Here is a 26,661-nt window from a genome sequence, read left to right on the forward strand (position 1 = left end):
GCGACTCTTCCGCGGACCTATTTATCCCTTTGTCGGATTTATCCTCCCTTGACTCCTCTATACCTTTAGATCAAGAGGAGATATCAAAAATCGGAGTACGCTCAAAAGATTCCTTGCCTTCTGAACTATAATTGCCGCAATTGACCGTAAAAAAAAAATTCGCAACGGCGCAGGACAGCGAATAAGAAGAAGATTACGAAAATAGGATAATTGCTACTCCGCAAAACGGAAATCTAATTAGTAGTACATCTTGGACACCCATTGCTACTACTACATATCCCAAAGTCCGCCGCAGGAAAGTCACAGCCGCTGTTAATATAGCCGACTGGACATCTGAAACTCCCGCGAAAACCAAAGCTAAACAAAAAAAGAAGAAAGTCTCTTCTACTACGTGTAAAAGCCGCAGACTTTCCGCTAAAGCTAAGGTTTCAGGTACTTCTTTTTATTTCCTTATTTCTGAAAATAAAACATAAAAAAATATATATATATATATAGATATACTAATAATAAAACAACAAAAAATTAATTACAACTCGTAAACAAAATGCCCCCCCATCTTAGAAATGGAAGGGACCTCTCAGCAGAACAACGACTCCGCTACCAACTCAGCCCAGCCGCAGAGGAACGGTTTTGACGGGCTAGTTGGCATTACCGCTGTTGGACGAGGATTTTCTTGTGTTCCCTCGAGAGGAACCTTTGCCGCCGGACACGGGCATTCCCCCAGCTTTGTACAATCCAAGGGAGACGTCCCTGGCCCTAGCTTCGAACAGGTCGACGCCAGTACCGCGACCAATAGAGAGGGAGCAGATGAGATCTCATCCCTCCCCCCAGCCTACCAACCCAGAGGGTTTACGACCGGGAGCGCCGCCAGATCTGTCCCTGGTTCCCCCAACTCAGAACCAGGCTCCTCAAGATTCCTCCGGGCAGATGGAGCTCACGCCGGAGGATCAAGAGATCCTAGATCTAGTCAACCTCCTCAACGAGCAATACGAATTGCACGTCCGCGCTCGGGAGACGCAGAACACACGAGCTCTGAGGCGCCTCCTCTCTCAAGCCGCTACAATGCAAGAGATGATAGAAGAGATGGTTGGGAGAGACGAAGATATCCGTCTCAGCCAGGACTGGATCCCCAGAGAGGACCTCAACGCCCTGGAGAGGACGTTATACCAGCAGAATTTAGACGCCAAGCGCAGAGCACCGCCGATAATAACCGCGCAGACCAACACCGGCCTAGCCCTAGCCCCACAGCCAGGCCACCAACCTCTGATAGCTACGCCGACACCAGAGCCTCAAACTTCGCGACACCAAGCGCAAGAGACCGGTTACCAGGGTCCTACTCCCCCTTACGTGCCACAAGCGCCAATGCCACCCCCCTACGACCATCAGGCTCTTCAAATGCCGCCCCCGCCCCCGCCGCAACAACAACAAATGGCAAGACTCCCACCAGCTTCCACACAGCTAGATGGGACCCAAGCGCCGCGCCATCATCCCTACCAGCGCCCCAACGCACATTACCATCAACCTCAACCCCATTATCAACAGTGGGGAGGTCAGCGCGGGAATTACCACCATCAATCCCATTTTCACGGCTCGAGAGGATCCGGGAGGAACTGGAACCCTCCCTTGGGGAATACCCACAGGATCATCAACGTCAGGGAGTTCTTGATGAGATTGACCAGGTCCAACGGGAGAGGCCGCGGCAGAGGGAGAGGGAGAGGCAGAGGTTTTCACCAATAAGTTCAGCCTCTCCCATGGGTTTAAGTTTAGATCTTGATAATCTTTCTAGCCAATCCAGCAGAGAAATTTTCTTTAGTCATCTTAACAATGATTTGTCTAACAATGGTCCCATTTTGTTAGAAGAAAAATTACATTCATTGTTCTCTAAATTTCTTTCTGAACTGTCTGGAACTGTGGAAACAATCCCTGGTACTCTTTTAGAATCTTGTGTCCAGAATTTCAGAGAAGTCCTCAATGTTTCCATCATTGATATCTTTAGAGAGGAATTTATGCCCCATTTGCTTGACCAATTCCTGAATCAAATGAGAGACTGCGCCAAAGAGAGACCTGCTGTGAATTCCAATGAGTTTGAACAATTGAGAAAACTCCTTGAAGAGAAGCTAGGAGGTGTTCAAGAGAAATTAGAAGGAGTACAAGACCTCATTCTAGTAAATTAATCCCAACACCATTCCAATATGGACTCACTTGGTAAGAATTTGGATGAATTGGAAGATAAAATGTATCACAAACTTTCCTCTTTAGAAAATCAAATGAGTGACCTCCAATCTAATGGCCACAATAGATTTGAGCAGACCAAAAGGAGACTCTGTGACATTTCTTCTGTAGTGAATAGTACCAATACCAAGTTAGAGCAATTGATTGGACCTGCTGATAGAGATTGTCCTCCTCATCTCAACTATAATAATCCAGTGCTTAATGCTCAGAGTGAGGGCCAACACCACCAAGATAATCTGAGAAATCCTGCTCATTTTACTTCCCCCAGACCACCTCCTGCCATGGATAATACTCCTATACCTGACTCTCACCAATCAGATAAACCCAACTTCTCCAAACCAGCTAACAATCATAACAGTCCATTTTTCAATAATGAATTCCCTTACATTGATCATGGACCAATTGACCCTGATATGAGGAAAGAGCTGTGGAAAGGCATACCAAAAAACAGTGATTGGGAGAAGTTCTCAGGAGAATTACCTTACAGCCATGAGCTATGGATCAAGAACACTGATATCCTTGTCAGGGACTATTTAATGTTGGACCATATGATACTTAGTAGACTGACAATTATCTTGACTGACACTGCTAGAAACTGGTACCTTGGAATCAGAGATAAGTGTGGGAACAAATCTTGGGCTTGGTGGAAGAATGCCATCAGAAATAAATTTGGTACTGAGAACTGGAAATGGAAAATGCAACAGGAGTTTGAGAGTGATCACTTTACTTATGATGGAAGAAGAATCCATAAATGGTTTGGTAATCAAAGAGAACAACTGAAAGCCTATCAACCTGAGCTCAGTGAGTATCTCATTTGTGAGAAGATCCTAAAGCAATGCCCCCCAAATCTTGAGCATGCTGTTAAAAGCAGATACAAGAGAGATGCTACTGAAATGAGCTTTGAGGACATGGTTATAATTGCTGAAGAAGTCATAGACAGAGTAATGAAAAGAAACAAGCCTGTGACAAACAGTTACAATGCTCCAAACAGATCCCAATGGAGAAATAATCCTACTCCTGAAAAAGCTGATAAGCCAACTGAGTCCTCCTCAAAAAGGAATCCTGTCCCTGCCCCTGATAAGGACAAACTTATATGTCATTTCTGCAAACAAGCTGGCCACTTCTCCAGAGAATGCCCTAAGAAAAAGAACAGGATAAACAATTTGGGAATGGATGATGATCATGATACCAAGAGTGACAAAGGAGAAGATCAAGGTGAGCAACCAAAGTCTGAATCTGAGCTAGATGAAGAAGAAGAAAATCATAGAACCAACCACATGATACTTGCTATGGACAATGGGAATGGTAGCAATCATGATCCTCTGGTTGACTTTGATTTTGGAACTCATGCTGTAGAATGTGAGATAAATCAAGAATTCTCCATTCCTGAAATCCAAGCTGAGACTCATCAACCCCAGACTTGGGACAAATCCTGTCAATCTTCCCACATAGAGGATGCCAGACTCATGAAATGTAAGCCTGATAGAGGAAAAGCTCATCTCACTGGAAAAGCTAATCTGACTACTGTCCTCATTGAATCCAGAGAACACTCATGCCTTCTTGATAGTGGAGCTTCTTGTTCAATCATCAGCAACAAACTGCTAGATTCTATAATACCAGAATGGGAAAACAAACTCATGCCAATCAATCATGCTAAATTCCACAGCTGTAGTGATCAATTACAACCAATGGGCATAATAGAAATGGCTTTAATTTTTTCCTCACACTAAAGGTTCCATTAGAATTCTGGCAGAATTTGTAGTCATGAAAAATGCAAGAATAAACTACCTTATCCTTGGGAATGATTACATGTCTCTTTATGGTTTTGATATCACAAACAGCAAAGAGAGATTCTTTACCATTGGAAATGAGAACAAGAGGAAGAAATTCAGTTTTAAGTCTCATCATCTGGAGAAAATGAGTCCTTCCAATGAAATTTCTGCTGTAAAGAAGTCCCATCCTCAACTCCAGCAATTTATTGCAGAGGAACTCTGTGAAGCCAAGTTCAGTGATAAGCTAACCATTGAGCAGAAAGAGAAACTGTTTGAAGTCCTCTATAATAACAAACTTGCTTTCTCTAACACTAACCAGCCCCTTGGTGCCATTAAAGGTCATGAAGTTCATCTCAAACTGACAACTGAAAGGCCTTATCCCCCTCTCCTCAGAAGACCTCCTTATCCTGCCAGCCCCAAAAGCAGAGAAGCTCTTGAGCAACATATTGAAGAGCTAGTAAAGCTGAATGTTCTAAGGAAAGTTGGCCATAATGAAGTAGTTGAGATTACCACTCCTGTTATCATTGCCTGGCACAATGGGAAGTCCAGAATGGTAGGAGATTTCAGAGCCTTAAACTCCTACACTGCTTCAGAGAGATATCCCATTCCAAAAATCAGTGAAACTCTGAACAACCTGGCCAAAGCCAAATTTCTGACCAGCATGGATGTGCTTAAAGGTTTTCATCAGAATGACATTGCAGAAGATTCCAGACACCTGCTCAGGATTATTATGCACAAAGGAATCTATGAATACCTGAGGATGCCCTTTGGAATCAAGAATGCCCCATCTCATTTCCAGAGGATGATGGACATTGAATTCAGAAAGGAAATTGATGAGAAATGGGTCATTATCTATATTGATGACACTATCATTATGTCCAATACTTGGGAGGAACACCTTACTAGGATAGACAGGATACTTAAAGTTGTCATCAATATGAACATGAAGATCTCCTTGAAGAAGTTTAACTTTGGATTTGACCAGATCAAAGCTCTAGGCCATCTTGTTTCTGGAATTGCTATAGGAATAGATCAGAACAAAGTAGCTGCTGTCCTCCAAAAGCCTGTGCCTAGTAGCAGGAAAGAAATGCAATCTTTCCTTGGTTTTGCTGGTTACTACAGACAGCACATTGAGAAATTTGCTGAGATAGCAAAACCTCTTACTGAGCTCACAAGGATAGATGTCTTATATGAGATGACTCATCATAGGATAGTGGCATACAACTTGTTGAAGGAGAAACTGACCACAGCACCTTTGCTACTATTCCCAGACTGGGCCCATCCCTTCACACTATATGTAGATGCTAGTATGACTGGTCTAGGTGCTGCTTTACATCAAGTCCAAGTCATTAATGGAGTGAGAAAAGAAGGGCCCATTGTCTTCATATCCAGACAACTGAAGGACAGTGAAACAAGATATGGTGCTAGTCAACTTGAATGCTTATGCCTGGTTTGGGCCCTGGAAAAACTCCATTACTACTTGGATGGCAGTGTCTTTCATGTTGTAACAGACTGCACAGCTTTGAGATCTCTTCTGAACATGAAAACTCCCAACAGACATATGCTCAGGTGGCAGATTGCCATTCAGGAATACAGAGGCAATATGACCATCATCCACAGAGATGGGAATATTCACAAGAATGCTGATGGACTTAGCAGATGGGCTTTACCAAATGATCCAAGTAACCCTGCTTATGACCCAGAAGATAAAGATGAAGATATATTCCCCATCATGGGCATACATGTCTCTACCTTCAAGAATGAATTCTTTGACTCAGTAAGAGAAGGTTACTAACAAGATAAGAACACTACTATCTTGTCTGAGCTCCTGCTGAAGGATACCAAGGATTCCCAGCTGAAAAACTCTCTACAGGAACCTTGGAGAAAGCTATATGATGAAGGAAGATTTTCTCTATTTGATGGCCTCATCTACTTCAGAGAAAAACACAATTCTGTGCTAGTTCTAGCTGACAAAGCCAGAATCAATACCATCTTGCATGAATGCCATGACACTGTCTACTCTGGTCATCTTTCTGAAGACAGGACTTTAGAGAAAGTAGCAGACACTGCCTGGTGGGCTAATTGGAGACAAGACACTGGTGAATACTGCTCTTCCTGTGATAGGTGCCAGAAAGCAAATAAAGCCACAGGCAAGAGATTTGGACTGCTCATGAAAATTGAAGAACCTTCTAAGCCATGGGATGTGATCAATATGGATTGGGTAACTTCCTTATCTCCTGGAGGAGCTGCTAGTTTCAATGTTTGTCTGGTAATAGTAGACAGATACTCCAAGACTCCAATATTTGTGCCCTGCTTCAAGGATGACTCTGCAATGGATACTGCCATACTGTTTTGGAACAGAGTGATGCCTAGAACTGGTATCCCAAGGATTATCATCTCTGACAGAGATCCAAAATTCACATCTGAATTCTGGACTGGCTTGCATAGTATGCTAGGAACAAAACTCTCCTTCTCTACTGCTTACCACCCCCAGACTGATGACCTAGCTGAAAGAATGATCCAAACACTTGAAGATATGATCAGGAGATTTTGTGTCTATGGGCTAGAATTCAAAGACAATGATGGGTACACCCATGACTGGGTCTCACTTTTACCAATTCTTGAGCTAGCCTACTGCACCAGTATACACTCAACCACTGGAAAACCTCCTGCCATCCTGGAGAAAGGCTGGATGCCAAACCTTCCCAGGAATTTCTTGAAACAAGACTCTGTGGATATTCATCCTACTGCTCCTGCCTATGGAAAAATCTTTGAGAAAGCTAGAAAACATGCTGAGCAATGCATAACAGAAGCTACATCTTATAACAAAGAAAGATGGGACAAGACTCATAAAGAACCATCCTTTAAAGTTGGTGATCAAGTCCTGATATCCACAGCAAACTTCAACAACTTATCTGGCCCCAAGAAGATGAGAGACTCCTTTGCTGGACCATTCCTAGTGAAAGCTTTACATGGAAAGAATGCTGTAGAAGTGATACTGACTGAAGAATTCAGCAGGAAGCATCCTACATTCCCTGTCAGCTTAGTGAAACCTTACAGAGACCCCAACCCAGACAAGTTCCCCCTGAGACAGAAGGTTAAAGTTGTCATTCCCCCCATGGATAAGAACCCTCAGAATAAAGTGATACAGAAGATCCTCAGAGAAAAAAGATTGAGAGTGGAGAACAGAGATGTGATGATGTACTTAGCTAGATACAAAGGCTTGAGTGCTGATCATGATGAATGGCTCCTTGAGAAGGACATTCCAGACTCTGCTATCCTTCTAAGGAATTTCAGAAGTGAGAAGAGGTCTGCCCCTATGGTTTAATTTCCTACAGAAATCCAACCTTTTGGTGGTAGGGAATGTCAGCCTTAGAGTCAACACAGCTGACCTAAAGTCTGCCTCTTTTCTACTTATTACATATGAAATTACCTCATATCTTTTTCATCTTAAGAGATATCATTGTTTTGACTTCATTTTCTGTTTCCTCATGCAATTTTAACCCTAGTTACAACTTAACAATTCTTTGTAACTATACTCCTTCCCTGAGTTCTTGAGTTGTGGCGCACATGCGCAGTTGTGACGTGTCAGCGCTACCAGGCGCGCCAAACCACATGTACATATGTAATTACATAAGCAAACTGTGAAAATTTGCAAAGTCAGGATCCCCCTTGCCTGAGGAGGATCTACAGACTTCAGCCCACCAGAACCACACCCCAGATAACCCAGGATCACCACCAAGGAGATTACCACACTCCCAGTATACCTACTGTCACAGGCACCTAGGATATTGACAGTAAGTAAACTCTTTCTCTGAACCTTGCTTATCCAAAGTGAAACTCTGTAGCTCTTGATTGTTTCTTCTTTTCTTCAACTCTTTCAATCTTAAAAGATCAAAAGGTTATCTCTGGTTAAGACCTACAAAACCAGAGCAGAGTAGTAACCCTACTTCTGAATCCCAACAACGTTTCCTTGTTGTGAGTGGAGGCTGTTGCACTCTTTCTTGGCCTTGCACAGCTGGCATCCAACTTTTCCAGGTTGAGAATAGCCCAGATCAATTAATTAAGACTTAAAGTCTAGGCCTGATCTTCTCTTTCTCTCTTTCTTTCTTCTCTCTCTGTTTGTATTTCTTTATCCCAAGAAATCCAACCAGAGTCTCCCCATTTTCCTTGTGTCCTGTTGTCACACAAGAGACACAGGCTCACAGCTGAGCATCACCTGGGCAAGGAATGTTCAAACGGCTTTATTCCAATTCTGAGAGTGAGCTGTGTGAAAAGGCTGACTATGAGCTGGGCAGAAAAGCTGAGTATGAGCTGGGTGCCAAAGCTGAGTATCAGCTGGACAGAACTGAGGATCAGTTGGGCTCATCAAAAACTGAACAGGACCTCCTTGGTAAATTTTGGAAGTTGAGGAGATGGTTGGGAGATTGGAGTAGATAGTGGATAGATATTGGATAGATGGTGGGTAGCTGGCTGGAGCTGGTGTAATGTCACTTGTCATCAACTGACTATTTTATTTTCCTGGTGTCAGACTCAGATTTGCCACGTTTTGTTCTCCAACGTTCAGGCTCCTTTTGCGCCACTCCCTATCAGTCTTCCTGGTTCCCCTAACCCACCCATTTCTGTCTCCAGTTCCTTTTTTCCATCTGTTCCGTGTTCTGTTTCCGTTGATAAGTCTCTTTCTCAAAAAATGCCAGGCTCTCCTGTTCTATGCGGCAATGACATCTCCATGTTGGCTTCCAGAACTAATGTGTCCCACTCTGAGGAGGTTTTTAAGGAACCTCTTGGCCTGGCAACTGATTACCAGTGGAAATCTGAGGCGCTGACCAAAGATGAGCTGAAATTGCTCTATTATCACCGGGCTTTTGGCCATGCAAGCCTACGCCACATCAGGCGGATAATAAAGTTAAGCCTTGGCAATGGCTTACCACAAGATATCCCAAGTGGAAAAATTCACTGTCCTGTCTGTGCGATTAGTAAGAGTACAAGAATTAACCCGTTAGCCTCTACCCTTAGAACAGTAGAACAAGTAGACATTCTAGCAGCCGACCTGATGGGCCCGTTCCAGGTGGACTCGATTGACGGAGGAAAGTACCTACTGACCATGCAAGACGTTGCGACAGGCTACACTTTCATCAAGGTGTTGAGACAAAAGTCAGAAGCCAACCAACACATTATCGACACTATCACGCGCCTGGAGCAAGCCACTGGAAAGCGTCTTCAAGCCCTTCGCAGCAATCATGGCGGTGAATTCGCCAACAAGAAGCTCAATGATTTCCTGACGTCCAAAGGCATTGTGGCGGAGAAAGCACTGCCTTATCATCACTACCAAAACGGCGTCATTGAAAGATTCAACCGGACAGTGGCAGACACGGGAAGAACAATTCTCATTGACAGCCCTCTACTGAACGAGTTCTGAAGCTACGCTTTTGTCTGGGCAACGTATGTGCTTAACAGGTTACCTAACAAGGCAAGCGGTGATAAGACGCCTTATGAAGCACTCTTTGGCAAGAAACCACAGTACAACAATTTCCGCGTTTTTGGCAGCATGGGCTACGTTCACATACCCAAAGAAAAGCGAAAAAAGCTTGACGAACGCGCGTTGAAAGGTTTTGCCATAGCCCATCTAGAACAAAGCAAAGGCTGGCTCTTTTGGATCCCGGATCAGAAGCGCTTTGTTTCCTCCACAATGGTGCATTTTCCAGCGGACCTGGCGAATGTACCTGTGAAAGCAAAAGACAATACTACGAATGCCGCGGATTCTGAGGACCCTCTAGCTACTGGATCGAAATTATCGGTAGATTACATCATGAACCTCCTCCATCTGGGAGATTTCTCACAAGAAATTGAGTTCAAGAATCAGGAGCTAATAGTCGACAAGATCATTGACCTCTGTCAGTTCTACGCGATCTCGGTGCCAAAGACCTTCAAACAAGCAATGAACTCCCCGGAAAAAGAAGCCTGGTCCAAGGCAATCGCGGTGGAACTGTCAAACCTAGAACAGATGCGCGTCTGGATTTTGAAGCTGAACCCAGAGGACAAGAAAGCGCTAGGGGGTTGCTGGGTTTTTGCAACAAAGGCAGACTTGGATGGTTCTGGGGTCCGTTTCAAGGCTATATACGTGGCAAAAGTCTTTACGCAAGTTGAAGGTGAAGATTCACTACCAAGATGGATGAATTTGCGATGTCGTATATTGATCAATATAGCGTATATTGATCAATTTATATTGATCAACTTTTTTTTATTCCTCTTGATACCTTTTTCTGTGTTCCATGTCTCCTTAATACTCTTCTATAATCTATCTCCTTCCCCTGTATTTGCTTCAAGCCACAGGAATCTTTTTTTTTGTCTGATAACATTCATAAATTTATACATAGACCATTCAATTCTACATGGAAAAATACACTGCAAGGTTTAGGATTAATCCAGAGTGGCTGAGGGGGATCAATTCTTTTTTCTTGTTTTTTTTACTTCAACAATTGATGTTATCAGAAGTCTCCAAATCTACTTTTTTTCAAAAAAGGAATAACATTGACCCCTGACCTCTATCAGTATCATGATACAATCCTGCACACATTGCTAATTTGGTTGGTTGAACTTCCTGAAGATATTGCACATCATACTTGAAGTGCTACATGCATAGAAGGCCTTTTTGGAACTAGTTTACCATGGTTTAGCATATTTTTGTCAGGTTTTTTTTTTTGTCAACTTTTGTTGTCAACCACAGATTAATGAGGAATATTTCCACATAAAATTTCATCGGACAATTTTTCTGCATAAAAAACCCAGAAATATTGTGTTTGGGGTCACATCCATTATGCAGCAGCTACAGTCTGGTCTGTTCGCAAATATCACTACTTTGGTAGTTTCTTGGTGTTTCTGCCACTATATCTCATCCCAGCGTGAAAATCCTTCTGCCATATGGTTACCAAAATGTTAGCAGACCCCCAAAGATTCATTATGTACCTTCAGTCACCACAAAACCCCCAAATGTAGCAGCTACAGTCTGATCAGTTCCCAAATAGCACTACTTTGGTAGTTTCCTTGTGTTTCTGCCACTATATCTCATCCCAGCGTGGGAATCCTTCTGACATATGGTTACCAAAATGTTGAGAGGCCCACAAGGCTTCACTATGTACCTTCAGTCACCACAAAACCCCCAAATGTAGCAGCTACAGTCTGATCAGTTCCCAAATAGCACTACTTTGGTAGTTTCCTTGTGTTTCTGCCACTATATCTCATCCCAGCGTGGGAATCCTTCTGACATATGGTTACCAAAATGTTGAGAGGCCCACAAGGCTTCATTATGTACCTTTACTGACCACAAAACGTCCAAATGTAGCAGCTACAATCTGATCAGTTCCCAAATATCACTACTTTGGCAGTTTCTTGGTGTTTCTGCCACTATATCTCATCCCAGCATGGGAATACTTATGCCATATGGTTACAAAAAGGTACATAATGAATCTTTGGGGGCTTTTTAACATTTTGGTAACCATATGACAGAATTATTCCCACGCTGGGATGAGATATAGTGGCAGAAACACCAGGAAACTACCAAAGTAGTCATATTTGCGAACTGGTCAGACTGTAGCTGCTACATTTGGGGGTTTTGTGGTGACTAAAGGTACATAATGAATTATTGGGGGCCTGTCAAAATCTTGATAACCATATGGCAGAAGGATTCCCACGCTGGGATGAGATATAGTGGCAGAAACACCAAGAAACTACCAAAGCAGTGATATTTGGGAACTGATCAGACTGTAGCTGCTGCATTTGGAGTTTTTGTCGTCAGTAAAGGTATATAATGAATCTTCAGGGCCTCTCAACATTTTGGTAACCATATGGCAGAAGGATTCCCACGCTGGGCAGAGATATAGTGGCAGAAACACCAAGAAACTACCAAAGTAGTGATATTTGGGAACTGATCAGACTGTAGCTGCTACATTTGGAGGTTTTGTGGTCAGTCAAGGTATGTAATGAATGTTTGGAGGCTTTTAAACATTTTGGTAACCATATGGCAGAAGTATTCCTACGCTGGGATGAGATATAGTTGCAGAAACACCAAGAAACTACCAAAGTAGTGATTTTGGGAACTGATCAGACTGTGGCTGCTACATTTGGGGGTTTTGTGGTCAGTCAAGGTAAATAATGAGCCTTTGGGGGCCTGTAAACATTTTGGTAACCATATGGCAGAAGGATTTCCACGCTGGGATAAGATATAGTGAGAAAAACCAAGAAACTACCAAAGTAGTAATACTTGGGAACTGATCAGACTGTAGCTGCTACATTTGGGGGTTTTGTGGGGACTAAAGGTACATAATGAATGTTTGGGGGTCTGCCAACATTTTGATAACCATATGGCAGAAGGATTCCCATGCTGGGATGGGATATAGTGGCAGAAACACCAAGAAACTACCATAGTAGGGATACTTGCAAACTGATCAGACTTTAGCTGCTACATTTGGAGGTCTTGTGGTCAGTAAAGGTACATAATGAATCTTTGGTGGCCTCTAAACATTTTGGTAACCATATGGCAGAAGGATGCCCCTACTGGGATGAGATATAGTGGCAGAAACACCAAGAAACTACCAAAGTAGTGATATTTGGGAACTGATCAGACTGTAGCTGCTACATTTGGCGTTCTTGTGGTGACTTAAGGTCCATAATGAATCCTTGGGGGCCCGTAAACATTTTGGTAACCATATGGCAGAAGGATTCCCACACTGGGATGAGATATAGTGGCAGAAACACCAAGAAACTACCAAAGTAGTGATATTTGTGAACTGATCAGACTGTAGCTGCTACATTTGGCGGTTTTGTGGTGAGTAAAGGTACACAAAGAATGTTTGGGGGCATTTAAACATTTTGATAACCATATGGCAGAAGAATTCCCACACTGTGATGAGATATAGTGGCAGAAACACCAAGAAACTACAAAAGTAGTGATATTTGCCAACTGATCAGATTGTAGCTGCTGCATAATGCATGTGTCCCGAAACACAATATCTCTGGGTTTTATATGCAGAACAATTTTTGGATGAAATTTTATGTTGAAATATTCCTCATTAATCTGTGGGTGATAACAAAAGTAGACAAAACAAAGAACCCAACAAAAATATGCTAAACCATGGTAAACTAATTTCAAAAAGGCCTTCTGTGCATGTAGCACCTCAAGTATGATGTGCAATATCTTCAAGAAGTTCAACCAACCAAATTAACAATGTTTGCAGGATGGTATCATGAGAGAGGTCAGGGGTCACTGTTTTTCCTTTTTTGAAAAAAAGTAGATTTGGAGACTTCTGAAAACATCAATTGTTGAAGTAAAAAAGAAAAAGAAAAAAAATTTGAGACCCCTCAGCCACCCTGGATTAATCCTAAAACTTGCGATGTCTTTTTTTCATGAAGAATCAAATGGTGTATGTAGAAATTTATGAATGTTATCAGGCAAAAAAAAAAAAAAAAATCCTGTGGCTTGAAGCTAACACAGGGGGAAGGAGAGAGATTTTAGAAGACTATTAAGGAGACATGCAACACAGAAAAAGGTATCAAGAGGAATAAAAAAAAAAATGATCAATATCCGCTATATTGATCAATATACGACATTGCAAATTCATCCATCTTGGTAGTGATTTCAATGCGACTTTTGCGCCAACAGCAACATTTGTCTCTCTTTGACTGCTACTGGTCGTTGCGGCGGCGCACGGATGGCCAGTTCAAAGCTTTGATTTTGTGGCGGCATATCTTAACTCACCGATTGACAAGGAGGTTTGGGTGAAACCGCCGGACGGGATGAAAACGCCGCCTGGTCACGCTCTCCTCCTAAAGAAGGCGCGCCGCCCAATGCTGGTGGCTGCACTTGAAAAATGTCCTGGACAAATTCGGATACTCACCATTGCAGTACAACAACAGCCTGTATATTCTGCGTCATCCGGATGAAGCGGGGGTTGTGTGGCTCCATGTCAATGATGGTGTAGTCACTGCTTCCAGTCCAGCCCTCTTGAAGAAACTGGAGGAAGACTTAAAAGGAATCCTCAAAATCAAGTGGTCCCATAGTCTTGATTCAATTGTGGGACTCAATGTTACGCGGTCAAAGCAAGGTTTTCAACTGTTTCAGAAGGAGCTCGTGGAGGGAATTCTCTCTGAACACTGGGACGGATTGACAACAGCAACCACTCCTCTCATGGCCGGTTTCAATGCGACAACAGACAAAGACGGTGTTCCGGCAGACTCTGGACGGTATCTGTCGGTCATCGGGTCTTTCAGTTATCTGGCGGTGGGGAAGAGGCCAGATATATGCTTCGCTGTGAACTACTTGGCAAGGTTTGCGGCCAAACCGGGGGCCGCGCACTGGAAGGGAGTCAGGCACCTGGTTAACTATTTGGCAGGGAGCAAAGACCAACATTTATCTCTGTTTCCTTCCTATGATGCTAAACCTCTTAAGACCTTTGCAGACGCCTCGTGGGGAGGCAAATTTTCTAGGTCCTCATACGGGGTGCTGATCACTTTCCTCAACTGCCCAATTCTGTGGGTGTCTCGGCGCCAGCAATCTGTGGCTTCCTCGACGTGCCACGCAGAGTATATGGCTCTGGGTGTGGCGACGCGCCAGACACTGTGGGTCCGACACCTCCTGAGGGATGTGTTGAAGAAGGATTTTGTAGGTTTTCTGTTCTGTGAAAATCAATCAGCAATAAAAGTATCTACAGATGACGCATCAAATGAACGGACTAGGCATACTGACCGTGATTTTCATATTACAAATGAGGCGTTATTTCAGAAAAAGACAGCGCTAAAATGGGTCAGCACAAAGGATCAACTTGCTGATATTTTTAATAAGTGCATGCCGGCAGAAAGCTTCACGTTGTTGAGAGGAAAAATTATGTCTGCTTGGTTTTTTTTTTTTTCTAGGCTCTATCATTTGTTTCCTTTTGCACAAATTTTTTGTTGTCTCAATTGTTTTTCTTTTTTCCTTCTTTTCTGTTGTTCTGTGGTGTTTGGGATACCGGGTCTACAGCGAGAGGGGGGGTGTTGTAGCCCAGAGGGCTACGCACTCCAAGACTCGCCGCAGTCGCGGTATCTTCTGCATCCCGGACTTGTGTCCGGGCTGGTTTGTGGGTGAATCCAGCCATATCTATCACTAGAGTTCCTGAGTCAAATCAATTACCACCCACGGCCACATTACTATATCTGTGATGGAGTACTTCCTGACCCCGTGTCCTGCAATGAATCTTTTGATGCTGCTTTCGTCCGCACCCGCTAAGTGGTGTTCTATAAAATTGTAATTCTCCACTACTTTCTCTTTGAAATGTTTGAGTGTATACATATCCTTTACTCCGCATAACCTATTCATACCATGGTCAGATGCAATTCAGAAACTTCACAACAACTCAGAATGATGTGAATGTGACATACAATGATAGTGGATGCACTAGTCAACCATTGGACCAAGATGTGATAAACCTCACATCATCCACTGATCCATTTCAGAGTTTTTGCACACATTGTGAAAACACAGTTTATTGTGAATGTCTACCACCAAGCATAAATACTTGCCAAATGTATCAAAGGAAAAGAAATGTGAGCATGAGCCCCGTTGGTGAATCGCCACTCGCTGCAACTCACTAATATAATAGCTCCTGATTCCATTACACAAAATGGTCTTGATTGTGAATTAACTGCTTTTCTGTTGTTATCAATCAAAAGAGGAATTTTCCCTGAATATGAAGGAAAAGATCAGCAGTAATAAATTCCGTTGAGCAAGAAAATAGTTCACCATTTGGATTCAACTCAAGGAAAATGCTTGATTTTTGTGTTCCCCTTTGGACGTCATTTGAATAGTTTTTTTAAGAAGCAATTGGAAATCTCTCATTTTACTTTGGAGAGCGTGAGGTAATCCTAGAACAACAAACTCTGCAAGGTCAAGATTGTCCATCATGTCTTATTCAAAATTTACCAGGCTTTGTAATGTACGTGCATCCGCTACTGTATTTGATAAAGGACTCTGAGTTTGACATCTCAAGGCAAACAATAGAGCGGCGGAGATCCGATTGCCAGTTTTCTGGCAAGCTGAATTTGAAAAGGCGGTCGCGGAATTCCTCCCAGGTTTTCCCAGCGTATTTGGGGCTTTCACCTTGGTATAAGGCAACCAAATTAGGATCCGCAATGAGGGAGCCCAGAATGAGACATTAACTTTGGGGTGGGTGACAGCTTTAGTCAAAAAGAAAATCATGACTGCCTGAATCCAAGTCAGAAAAATTTCCGTGTTTTGAAGCGGACCCTTAAAATGTGGTCCGTCAGACGTCCTGAACTTTGGTAGATCCACTTGGTCTGATGGAGGGCCCGGGGTAGTCCCCTGTTTAATTCCATTGGCCATGGCAGCTTTCTCGAGAGCCTTGATGCGCTCCCAATCAATCTTTTGTTGTTTGGCAAATCAATCCGCCTCCGCTTTCCGCTGTTCAGCATTGTGTCAATGTTGTTCTGCGTTGATGCAATGTTGCTCCTCTGCTTGCTGCCAGGCAGCCTGAAACTGGAAGGCGGCGTTCTTGTGAATTGTTAGAACCGCTTTGAGGCAGTCCTGGATTGATAGCTCCTCTTCTGCCTCCTCTGGCTGGTGGCCAGTTGATGTTGTAGCCGGATTCATGTTTATAGCGATTGGTGGGCCGGAAGAAGAAGGATTGTAGTTCAGGTGATCAGATGGAGTATCTGGTCAGCTGCCTTCTGGGGCCTGTTTGATTCCAGATAGCGCTTGATTGATTGCAGCGTTATTTGCTGCTGCGAGAACGTCCAGAAGACCTTGTTGATAAGCAACACAGAGAATTTCTTCAGGGTTGGAGATGGGAAGCAGAGGGCCCGTGTTGGTGTTTATTGTGGTCATGAACTGTTGCTCAGCTCAGGGAGTGATGTGGTGTGAAGATAAAAGGAAAAAACAGGAAAGGGGTCAAACGAATGAAAAGGAGGATTTTGGTGTGAACAATTACACCGATACGAGGTCAATAGGGGCAAGCAGAGGTTGAGAGCGGAAGACAAAGGCAGAGGTCAATGGTTCTGAGGACGCGGATGAGCAAGAACTAGGTCAGAAGGCAATGACAAAGTCGATAGTCTCAACCAAAACTTGGAGTGATCGGTTTGTTTGGATCAAGAAAAAAAAGTCCAAGGGTCCGATGGACCCTCACTAAAGGATAGGCTGGAAATGGGGGAACATATACTAAGTTTAAGGCCCATGTTGACAATTGTCGTTTTTCTTGCAGTGATGGGTATCCTTGTTGTACAACTGGACTGGTTGCCATCTTTGTTGAGTGCGATTGTGGCAACAGGGCCTAAACGTCTATGGTGGACATGAAATTGAACCGGCTTATAGATTTTGCCTTGGCGAACCACTTGACCAACAAAATGCACTTCGCAGTTGAAAAACATGTTAGGTTAAAACTCCCTGCTGCACAAGGCAGAGGTTACCAATTAGCAATAGGCTAAGAATAATCAAAACCCTTTTTGGGCACGGGTGCGCTGGCATCTTTGGATAATTCTAAATCCTAACTTTACGTCTTTTTCAGCACGTTTTTCCTAAGCACGTTTGAACGACTTGGTTCAGCTGTTAAGTGATTTTGTCCAGTTAGCTCAAGTCAAGGAGAAAGTTTTTTAGACAGAATAAGCTTTGATTTTGGTATTGAGTAGAACCTAAGGCAAGCAGCAGTGAATCCACCTTACAACATGCAATGAGTTTTTGATAACATTGAACAACATAAATCTTGGCAAATTTGAAGATTCACATGGGGGGAAAGTTTACTTTTAGGTTTACAATGAGCTGTAGTCATGGTTGCTGAAACAATAATAATGATATGCTTTATTATAACATTACATTGCACAAGTTTCTTGGAGCCACCTGGACAGTTCTCAAAGCCTTGTCACAAATGTCAAAAGTTTATGGCGCAATGGTCAAGCTTCTAAGATTTGGATGACTAAATTACCTGTAACAACTCATCTTTTTTTTTGGGCAAGGTGACGTTCTGTTTATTGCCGGGTTCAATTCAATCTCTAGGAATGATTATGGCATTTGACTTCAGAGAATGTTTGGAATCTAATATCATCATAACCAGCGTTGGATAGTGTTATAGTTAAGTATGGAGAATTGGGCGGGGATAACAAGCAAAGAAGTATTATGAAAACGCATGCAACTTTGAAATATTTCACAATGGAGAACATTAACAACACCATTCCTCTCTGTAGGCTTTGCAATTAACAAATTAGCCACGCTCAATACACGTGAGAGAGCAACATATAATTGCCCATGTGAAAACACATTGGTACTCAAAAAAACACCCACACGGTTAAATGTTTGTCCTTGGGCCTTGTTGATAGACATTGCGTACGCTGGAGTAGTTGGGAACCAATACCTGAAAAAACTTAAGCCTGACCGCGGCGAACCTTTGTTGTCTAATTTGACGCAAGGTAACATTATTGTTTGCCCTTTGAAGGGACTAGTCATAAGTTGACCTTGAATATAAACATGGGAGAATCCTAGAATGAGCATTTGGGTTCCATTACAAATGCCCCCATTTATGTTCATGTTTTGTGTTGCAACAACGGGCATGCCGACCTTCAGAGCAATTCTATGCTCAGTTAATCCTGGAATTGAGATCCGTCGGGGTCAGGCGTATCAATTGACATGAGTTCAATTGCTTCGCCAGGTAAAGTTTTCATTATCTCCTTGTTTACTTGCTTCACATCTTGATTCAAAGGGGCAAGAATGCAACGTTGATTTAAGTAGTGTACAAGTTCAGAAGTGTGGGTACAATCAAATGTTGGCATATCGTGATCATATAAAAATTCCACGAGCCGCAAGCTCATCTCCCGTGTGGTCAAATATGAATTCATCTGCATGCCGTCAAGGGGTAGAATACTGAAATCATTTGCCTGGTCCTTACCTTTGCCTAAGCAAAGGAGCGCCCAAGCAAAAATGCGGTTGTTTTCAGTGGCTTCCCCCTTTAACGCAGCTGCAAGCCGCATGTTCTGGTGAAGCTTGAATTCAATAACTTGTGTCCACAACAAAGATGATCTGAGGGTCGCTGCATACAATGGAGAAAACTGGTTGTATTTAACCACTGGTAGGGTTTAGCGGAAATCCCCCAAGAAGATGACGGTCTTTCCTCCAAAGGGCTGAGGAAAATTAGCCAAGCGTTGAAGTTTTTGGTCAACGGCATCAATACAATTCTTATGGATTGTTACGACTTTGTCCCAAATGATGAGTTTTGCAGCAACTAATTTCTGAGCAAATGCGGAATCAGAATCAATGGGGCATTCAACATTCACTTCTGTATCAATTGGGATCTTGAAAGCATAGTGCGCCGTTTGCCCAAATTTGAGCAGCAAGGCCGCGACACCTGATGAGGCAGTAATGACCTGAGGAATTCTCTTAGTCAAAGCAAGGTCTATAATTGAGTTCAAGACAAAAGTTTTGCCCGTCCCCCAAGGCCTGTTGAGATAGAAAATTTGTGGAAAATTCCTTGTCAATGACTTTTGGACCTGGTTGAAAAATTCTAACTGGGCGGTATTGAAGATCGCTTTGTTTCCGCAGAGGCGGGAATAAATTGCAGAAAGATCTTCATTGCCGCTTTGTTTGTGTTCAAGTCTTGCTAAAGATTGCCTGTCAGATCGGCTGATATTTATGCCGCAGGTTTCTAAGTTGCTACCCATTTTGCAGAGAATGGCGTCCAATCAAAATAATGCAAGCACACGTCTTTTTTGGGGCCTGAGAGGCCGGCTAGAGCGGCTTTGCATGTCAAGGCAAGGTGAATCATCTGTGAACAACTCAAAGTGTTGTTCAAATAGCTTCTTGGGATCTGAAGGAGGCGAATGGATACACATCATGGCATACATTTCAGCCAGTTGATAGCCAGTTTGGGCTGCGGCAGATTCAAGGACAGTTTGATCATAGAGATAATCATCAACAAGTAACCCAAGCCAATTACATGCAATTTGGTATGTGTTTGCCCACCGTCCTTTGACTGTGCGCAGTTCTTTGTGTGAGCAAGAGCCTTTGCGATGAAAAAGAAGAACCCGCAGATGGAACTTTTTGCCAGCAAGAAATGAAACGGAATACATTCTGCCAAGGGCTTCAGACTTTGTTTTGCATGGGAGCCGGGCTTTTTTGCCTTTGAGCCACCAAAAATAGGTCAGGATCTCTTCATACAGTAATTTGCGGGCTTCCTGGCCTTTGGCTCCAATTGAATTCTTTTGGTTAAGCCAGAAGTAACCGATTAGGTTTGTTTGGGACGCTTTGCCGGATTTAATTTGACCTTCCGCACCTTTGTTGGAGTCAAAATAGACAAGTTGTTTTCCCGCATCGTGGATTGCGAGTCGAGTTACTGCGGGTGATCGGTCGGAAAGTGGAAACCTGAATAATCTCCAACAAGCTGGGTGGAAGTCAGATTGAGTGCCACATGAAGAAAGAGGAGAGTTTGTGACATACCTTCTGGAGTACTTATGTAACAAGCATCAATATAGGCCTGGACCTCATTTGTGTTAGATTTCTAGTCACTCTCAGCCTGAAAGTATTTTATTAATTAGTTATAAATGTTATTATCATAAAAATTATCATAGTTTATTATATTAAGACTTGTAGCTCTTGATGTTGAGAGGTGTAGATCTAGCAAATTTATTTACTGTTTGAGACATGTAGCTTCTCAAGTGTTAAGACGTGTAGTTCTTTTCTCAAGTTGTATTGTAGCTGTCACAAGTGTGACATGTTATTCTAGTTTAAGTAGTACTCTGACGTCATAGTAATAAATCCATTGAGTCAGAGCATTATTTCTTGTTTACCACCTCAAGATCCATCAAGATAATCAAGTCCCAAGAGCTCCTCTTTCAAAATTTCTTCTCCATCCTCTTCTCAATCCAACAACGGGTCTTGAAAACTAACAATTTGCAACATCAACAGCCATATAAAACCTATCGTGGCCTTTTTTGATGTATTTATAGAGGTATATGATTGCTGTTAGCGTTAGAGTCAACACAGCTGACCTAAAGTCTGCCTCTTTTCTACTTATTACATATGAAATTACTTCATATCCTTTTCATCTGAAGAGATAGCATTGTTTTGACTTCATATTCTGTTTCCTCATGCAATTTTAACCCTAGTTACAACCTACCAATTCTTTTTAACTATACTCCTTCCCTGAGTTCTTGAGTTGTGGCGCGCATGCGCAGTTGTGACGTGTCAGCGCTAACAGGCGCGCCAAACCACATGTACATATGTAATTACATAAGCAAACTGTATAAATTTTTGGAGTCAGGATCCCCCTTGCCTGAGGAGGATCTACAGACATCAGCACACCAGAACCACACCCCAGATAACCCAGGATCACCACCAAAGAGAACACCACACTCCCAGTATTCCTACCGTCACAGGCGCCTAGGATATTGACAGTAAGTAAAATCTTTCACTGAAACTTGCTTATCCAGAGTGAAACTCTGTTTCTCTTGATTGTTTCTTCACTTCTTCAACTCTTTCAATCATAAAAGATCAAAAGGTTATCTCTGTGTAAACCCCCCTCCTCCCTTGGGGTTCACAAGGAGTCACAGATGACTCCCACATGTCACATAGTCAGATATAGCCTGGTTCAATTCCTTCCCTGGTTCAGCAGAGAACTGACTAGCAGTCTCTCTGAACCAGGTAAGTCTCTTTCTTTCTTCTCTTGTGTTTCTCTCTTCTCATCCTTCTAGTAGAGAGAACTGACTAGCAGTTTCTCTGAACCAGTGCAATTCAAACTCCCCCCTTTGTTTGGTCCTAGAATTCATCTTCAGTGCCCTTCAAGCGCTCCTCTCCGGTTCATCTGTCTCAACCAGTGAAGGGGATTCTCACCCCTTACACTCTGGTTAAGACCTATAAAACCAGAGCAGAGTAGTAACCCTACTTCTGAATCGCACCAACGTTTCCTTGTTGTGAGTGGAGGCTGTTGCACTCTTTTTGGCCTGGCACAGCTGGCATTCAACTTTTCCAGGTTAAGAATAGCCCAGATCAATTTATAAAGACTTAAAGTCTAGGCCTGATCTTCTTTTTCTCTCTCTTTCTCTTCCTCTCTCTCAGTTTGTATTTCTTTATCCCAAGAAATCCAAACTATTCCTCCTTCATTTCCTTGTGTCCTGCTGTCACATAAGAGACACAGGCTCACAATTGCCGTTGTGTTGACAGGAATTTCAAAGTTGATATGGCATTCGAACATGAGGGTCAGAAATTTGTTATAAGGGACAACATTTGCGTTTGTGAATGTAGTTGTGTGTTTAGTGAATGTTGCTCTGTCATTGCGCCTCAAGTAAGCGGGGTAAGCACCGTCAATGATGACCATGCAGGGTGTAAAGGTTTTTGAATAGCCAGATTTGCAGTGCTTGCCAGTCCAACAGTATTGGCCGGCGCACAGGCCGTGGAGCATGAATTGAGTCACCAGCTGATAGAGACGTGGCTTGTAAAATTTGTCAGGTATCTCTGCGGAGACAAACCAATCAACTTCTTCGGGAGTCAAGGGTTATCATGAAGTGAAGGTGAGGTAAACCTCGCTTTTGGAATTTGATGACGGAAACAAATGCAACTACCTTTCCCAACCACCCCATTTTAAGCAATTGGAACATTAAAGCCTTCATTTTGAGGTGAAATACACAAGATACAATGGTTGAGTGTTCTATGGCTGATTCTCCCGCAGTGATGATTGCAACAATTTATGGCCAGTTAGGATTTGCGGTCATGGTAATGAACAAGGAAGGGGGCCGTATTGCCGCACAATAGCCATTGCATCGTGGTACAAATCTGACATGCTGCAAGGGCTCCTGATGAAAGTCAATGGGAGTATAACTTTCCTCCCAGTCACCACGTTGCTGTTTTCCAATCCTCTCACGAGTGTGTTATACTTGTTGGCTTTCAATTTGCTTTTGTTTGATTCAATGAAAGTAGTGCGTGATCTTTCAACGCAGATGTACATATTGCAAACAAGTTCTTGGAGGAGAGCACGGCTGGCGAGGATAGCGGAGAAGTGGCCGGGGTGTTCTAAGAAGAGGAATGAAAAACATTCCAACGGGCCTACCACAGGACCTTGAACTGTAATGGAGTCAGTTTTGGCATTGAACGATAAAGTTGGATGCTTACCACGGGACGTTACGGCTTGATACAAGTTGTCCCACTGTTGTTCCCCCTGTGGAAAGAAGAGTGGGTACTGAAGGGGGAATACAATGAATGCAATATATCGGATATTGCTTGGAGTTGACCATTAGCCCGGTGAAGGACAATCTGGTGTTCTTCAACAATTTCTCCCGCGCCACGGACAATGACTGCAACTTTGTCGCAAGTTGGTTGGTTGTAGCGCTTGGGATCGCATCCGGCGCAAGGAACTCCTTGCAATTTGAAGATGAGGGAGTTTGTTTGTCAGAGTAAATTGCGGGCGGGCTTGAAAACAATGGCGTATGATTTATGATGGTATAGAAAATCTATTAGTTTTTGCACTGTAGAGAGAAGCATCCCATGCCCGCAACCCGCATTGCCTCCTAAGCCTTGAGCTTTCTGGATCCTCAAAGCTGCTTCATTAGTCCCGCGATCACCAACTACAAAGATCTGAGAGAACCTGGGGTTATTGCTATTGAGAGGTTCCACGCTTGAGACAACAGTGCAAGAGCTACGCTACAAAAAGCAGCAGAGTAGCAAAAGCGTAGCGGTTTTAGCCCCGCTTTGCTAAGCTTTTTGTAGTGGACTTGGTGCTTTGCTATTTGCTACATTTTTTAAGGGGAAAAAATTAAAGAAAATAGTGCGCTTTTTTTAGCGCAGAGTAGTGGCAATTCGCTATGCTTCTTGCTATAGTGGCGGAAAAACGCTACTGTAGCGATTTTGCTGCGCTACCATAGCACCATTCATACATCAATACTGCACATCATAAAATGATGGAGGATTGATGTTTGTGTACTATTTCTGGCATTTTCCACCCAAAGGCAGAGATGCCCGCTACCCTTTTGACACAAAAGCGACCCGGTTCGCTACACTTTTGGCGCTAAAAAGCGCTATTAGCGCCAAAAAGCCCCAAAAAACATCAATTTTTCCGCTGCGCTATACTGTAGCAAAGCGGCAAAAAAAAGCGCTTTGCTACGCGCAGGCCAAAACTGCAGTAGCGGTTCTGGCGCTTTGCTACCGCTCAAAGTAGCAATTTTCTGCTAGCGCTAACGCTATTCTGGATCCAGAGTAGCGTGTTTCCGCTTTGCTACGCAAAAGCACCGCTTTTTGTAGCAAAGTGTAGCTCTTGCAGTGTTGCTTAAGATGAGGTGAACCAACCCGCCGGACATTCGGAATACATTGATTCCAAATGGTCCTTGCACAGAGGAGTCGATTTTGGCGCCAAGTGAGGTGAATGATACAGTGTTGTTGTACATGCGTATAAGTTGAACAAAATTGCCTGAATCCAAGCGCACATGTCAAATATAACTTGCCGCCACTGTAACATTTCAACGCACCTGGGCTTGTGCCGTCAAAGATAACTTTGAGTTTGGGTGGGAATGGTAGTGCATTGGGGGCAAAGGAAGGCAATGAAACTTTCTCCTTTTGGCAACAAGTCAAAAAACTGATTTGCATTTTGGATGAGTCAACAACAGCGCCCTCTTTGCAAAAATGTAGGGCGCAACATTTGACACATTGAACCGTGCATGAGCCCAAGCGGTGAGGAATTTTGAAGTTGGTCAAAGCGGAAATTCTTGCTTCGATATTTGATGCAATTGGAGTAACAACGCGGCCAGGGGTATCCACAAAAGTGATGTTTTTAATTGAAGGCATCCTGACAAAAAGTAAGGTGAGAAGTACCTTTGAAGCATGATGAGTGGTCAATGAGCAACTGGAAAATGAGTAGATTGAGTGGATAGAGATGATTAGCAAGAACACTCACGGGAGATGTGAATCTTTTGCGCAGGGGTTGGTGAGATAGAGAATAGGCCAAATGTGAAGAATGGTCTTGGATTGGGACGGACGTGGTGTGATGAGTGGAAGGTAAGGAGTTCAAAGCTGTGATGCAGACGAGTTAGGGAGGGAGGGGTGATTTTGACTATGTTTTGGGTTAAATTTGACTTGAAACGGAAGCAGGAGCTAAGCTTATTGTGTGTTTTGTGGGATGGTTAGAAGGGGATGGGAGGCAATTGGATGATCGTGGTGGGTTGTAGCTGTGTGAGCAAAAGGAGAGTTAATTGATGTGATAGTGAGTGTGCAGTCCTCAAGTTAAGCAATAAATTTCAACGGATGTGCCTTGGATAGCTTGAAATAGAATTCAATTTGACGGTTAAAATGAATTGATGCAAGCAATGATGTGAGTGGAAAAAAAGGCACAGTTTCACTCAATTGGTATATGAAGCAAATTGCGCATTGTGATGGCAATCGGCGGTCAAACGCTTTGACATATTACATGAAGGATTAGATTGTCTGATGGTTGATCACCCAAGCGTGTTGGATGATAGGGTAGATAAGAGTGGAGGCTAAATAAGGTGGAAGCTGGGATTGCTATAGCTGAGGTTGTGGTGGATTGAGTTCATGCAATGGGGACAAGCAAGATAAGGGGGATGTGTGTGACATCCCTTTGGAGTTATGTGGAATCATTAGTGGCACAGGGGTATTCGAACGAGGCTAAATGAATGAAATTGGGTCTGTTGAGTTGTTGTGAGTTTCATTTTTGCTAACAAGCAGTGGGAAGTCAGAACATGAATGTAGCAGTTCATCTGTTTGAGGAATGTGTTTCAATATCAACAGAATATCATGTAATTGAATGAGTAGTAGAGAGGTCAAGAAAGCATGGGGCAACTGAAAAGACACAGCTGTGATTTGTTGAAGTTGGGGGCTTTGAGTTACAAAATAATTGCATCAATGCTGGCGTTGAAAAAGGTTGTTCTGTGTGATGTGGCAAGGTGAGGGATGATGTAAGTGTTCTGTGAACCCTCACTGGAAGGAACGGAGGGACGGAGGGCCAAAGGCCAGAAGTCTATAAAAAGAATGTAATTTCCTGAGATCAGCTGATAAGAGGAAGAGGAGAGTGAATAACAGCTTGGGGGGAGAAGAGAAGAGGTCAAATGAAAGCTATATAAAACAGGGCTCTATGTATAAGCATGGATAATGATGCTTCTACTACAACTTAGCTTATGTAAGGGTGGAGCCTTGGTGAAACCCTTACAGATGAAAGGAAGTGAAAGAACAAAGCTGAGTAGAAAAAAGAGCTGAGCACAATCAATGCATACAGAAAATGTGAGAAGGATTAACAACGTGGAGTGTTAACCAAATCAGGAGCGCTTCATGCGCTTGGTGGCATCTTTGAGAATGTCTTTGCAAGGGCGGCCTTGGCGTTTAAGGATGACCTCCTCTTTGCTCTTGTTGTCAAACTCATCTTCAGATGCTGTTTCTCCATCTTGGGAGGGGTCAGGTGATGTTGCCTTGCTTTTGGCTTTAACTTTTGGTGGTGAAGCGGTGGAAGGTGGTTCGGCATTCTTCGAGTTTCCTGGTGTTTGTGGCTCATTGCCAAGAATCTTTTTAGGAGTGAATTTGGTACTGCAGGGAGAGTGTGAGTTGAAGGAAAACTTGGGTTGTAAAGTGGTGTGAATGCTTACGGACTGCGACCTGTTTTTACGGTTGAGAGGTTTGTGCCACTGGTTGATGTGA

At 43.1% G+C, this 26,661-nt stretch overlaps 1 protein-coding gene across 1 annotated transcript in view; it reads right to left on the minus strand.

The window, feature by feature from the left end:
• Positions 1-24,539, minus strand: part of PtA15_4A659 (uncharacterized protein) — a gene marked incomplete at both ends in the record, with an annotated part of 48,971 nt that extends 24,432 nt beyond the window's left edge. The window contains one exon of the mRNA XM_053168565.1: positions 24,486-24,539. Coding sequence (XP_053019762.1) covers positions 24,486-24,539 — 54 coding nt within the window. The remainder of the gene's footprint in view (positions 1-24,485) is intronic.
• Positions 24,540-26,661: the final 2,122 nt, after the last annotated feature.

The sequence above is a fragment of the Puccinia triticina genome, chromosome 4A (genome assembly GCF_026914185.1).
Source record: "Puccinia triticina chromosome 4A, complete sequence".
Lineage (NCBI taxonomy): Eukaryota > Fungi > Basidiomycota > Pucciniomycetes > Pucciniales > Pucciniaceae > Puccinia > Puccinia triticina.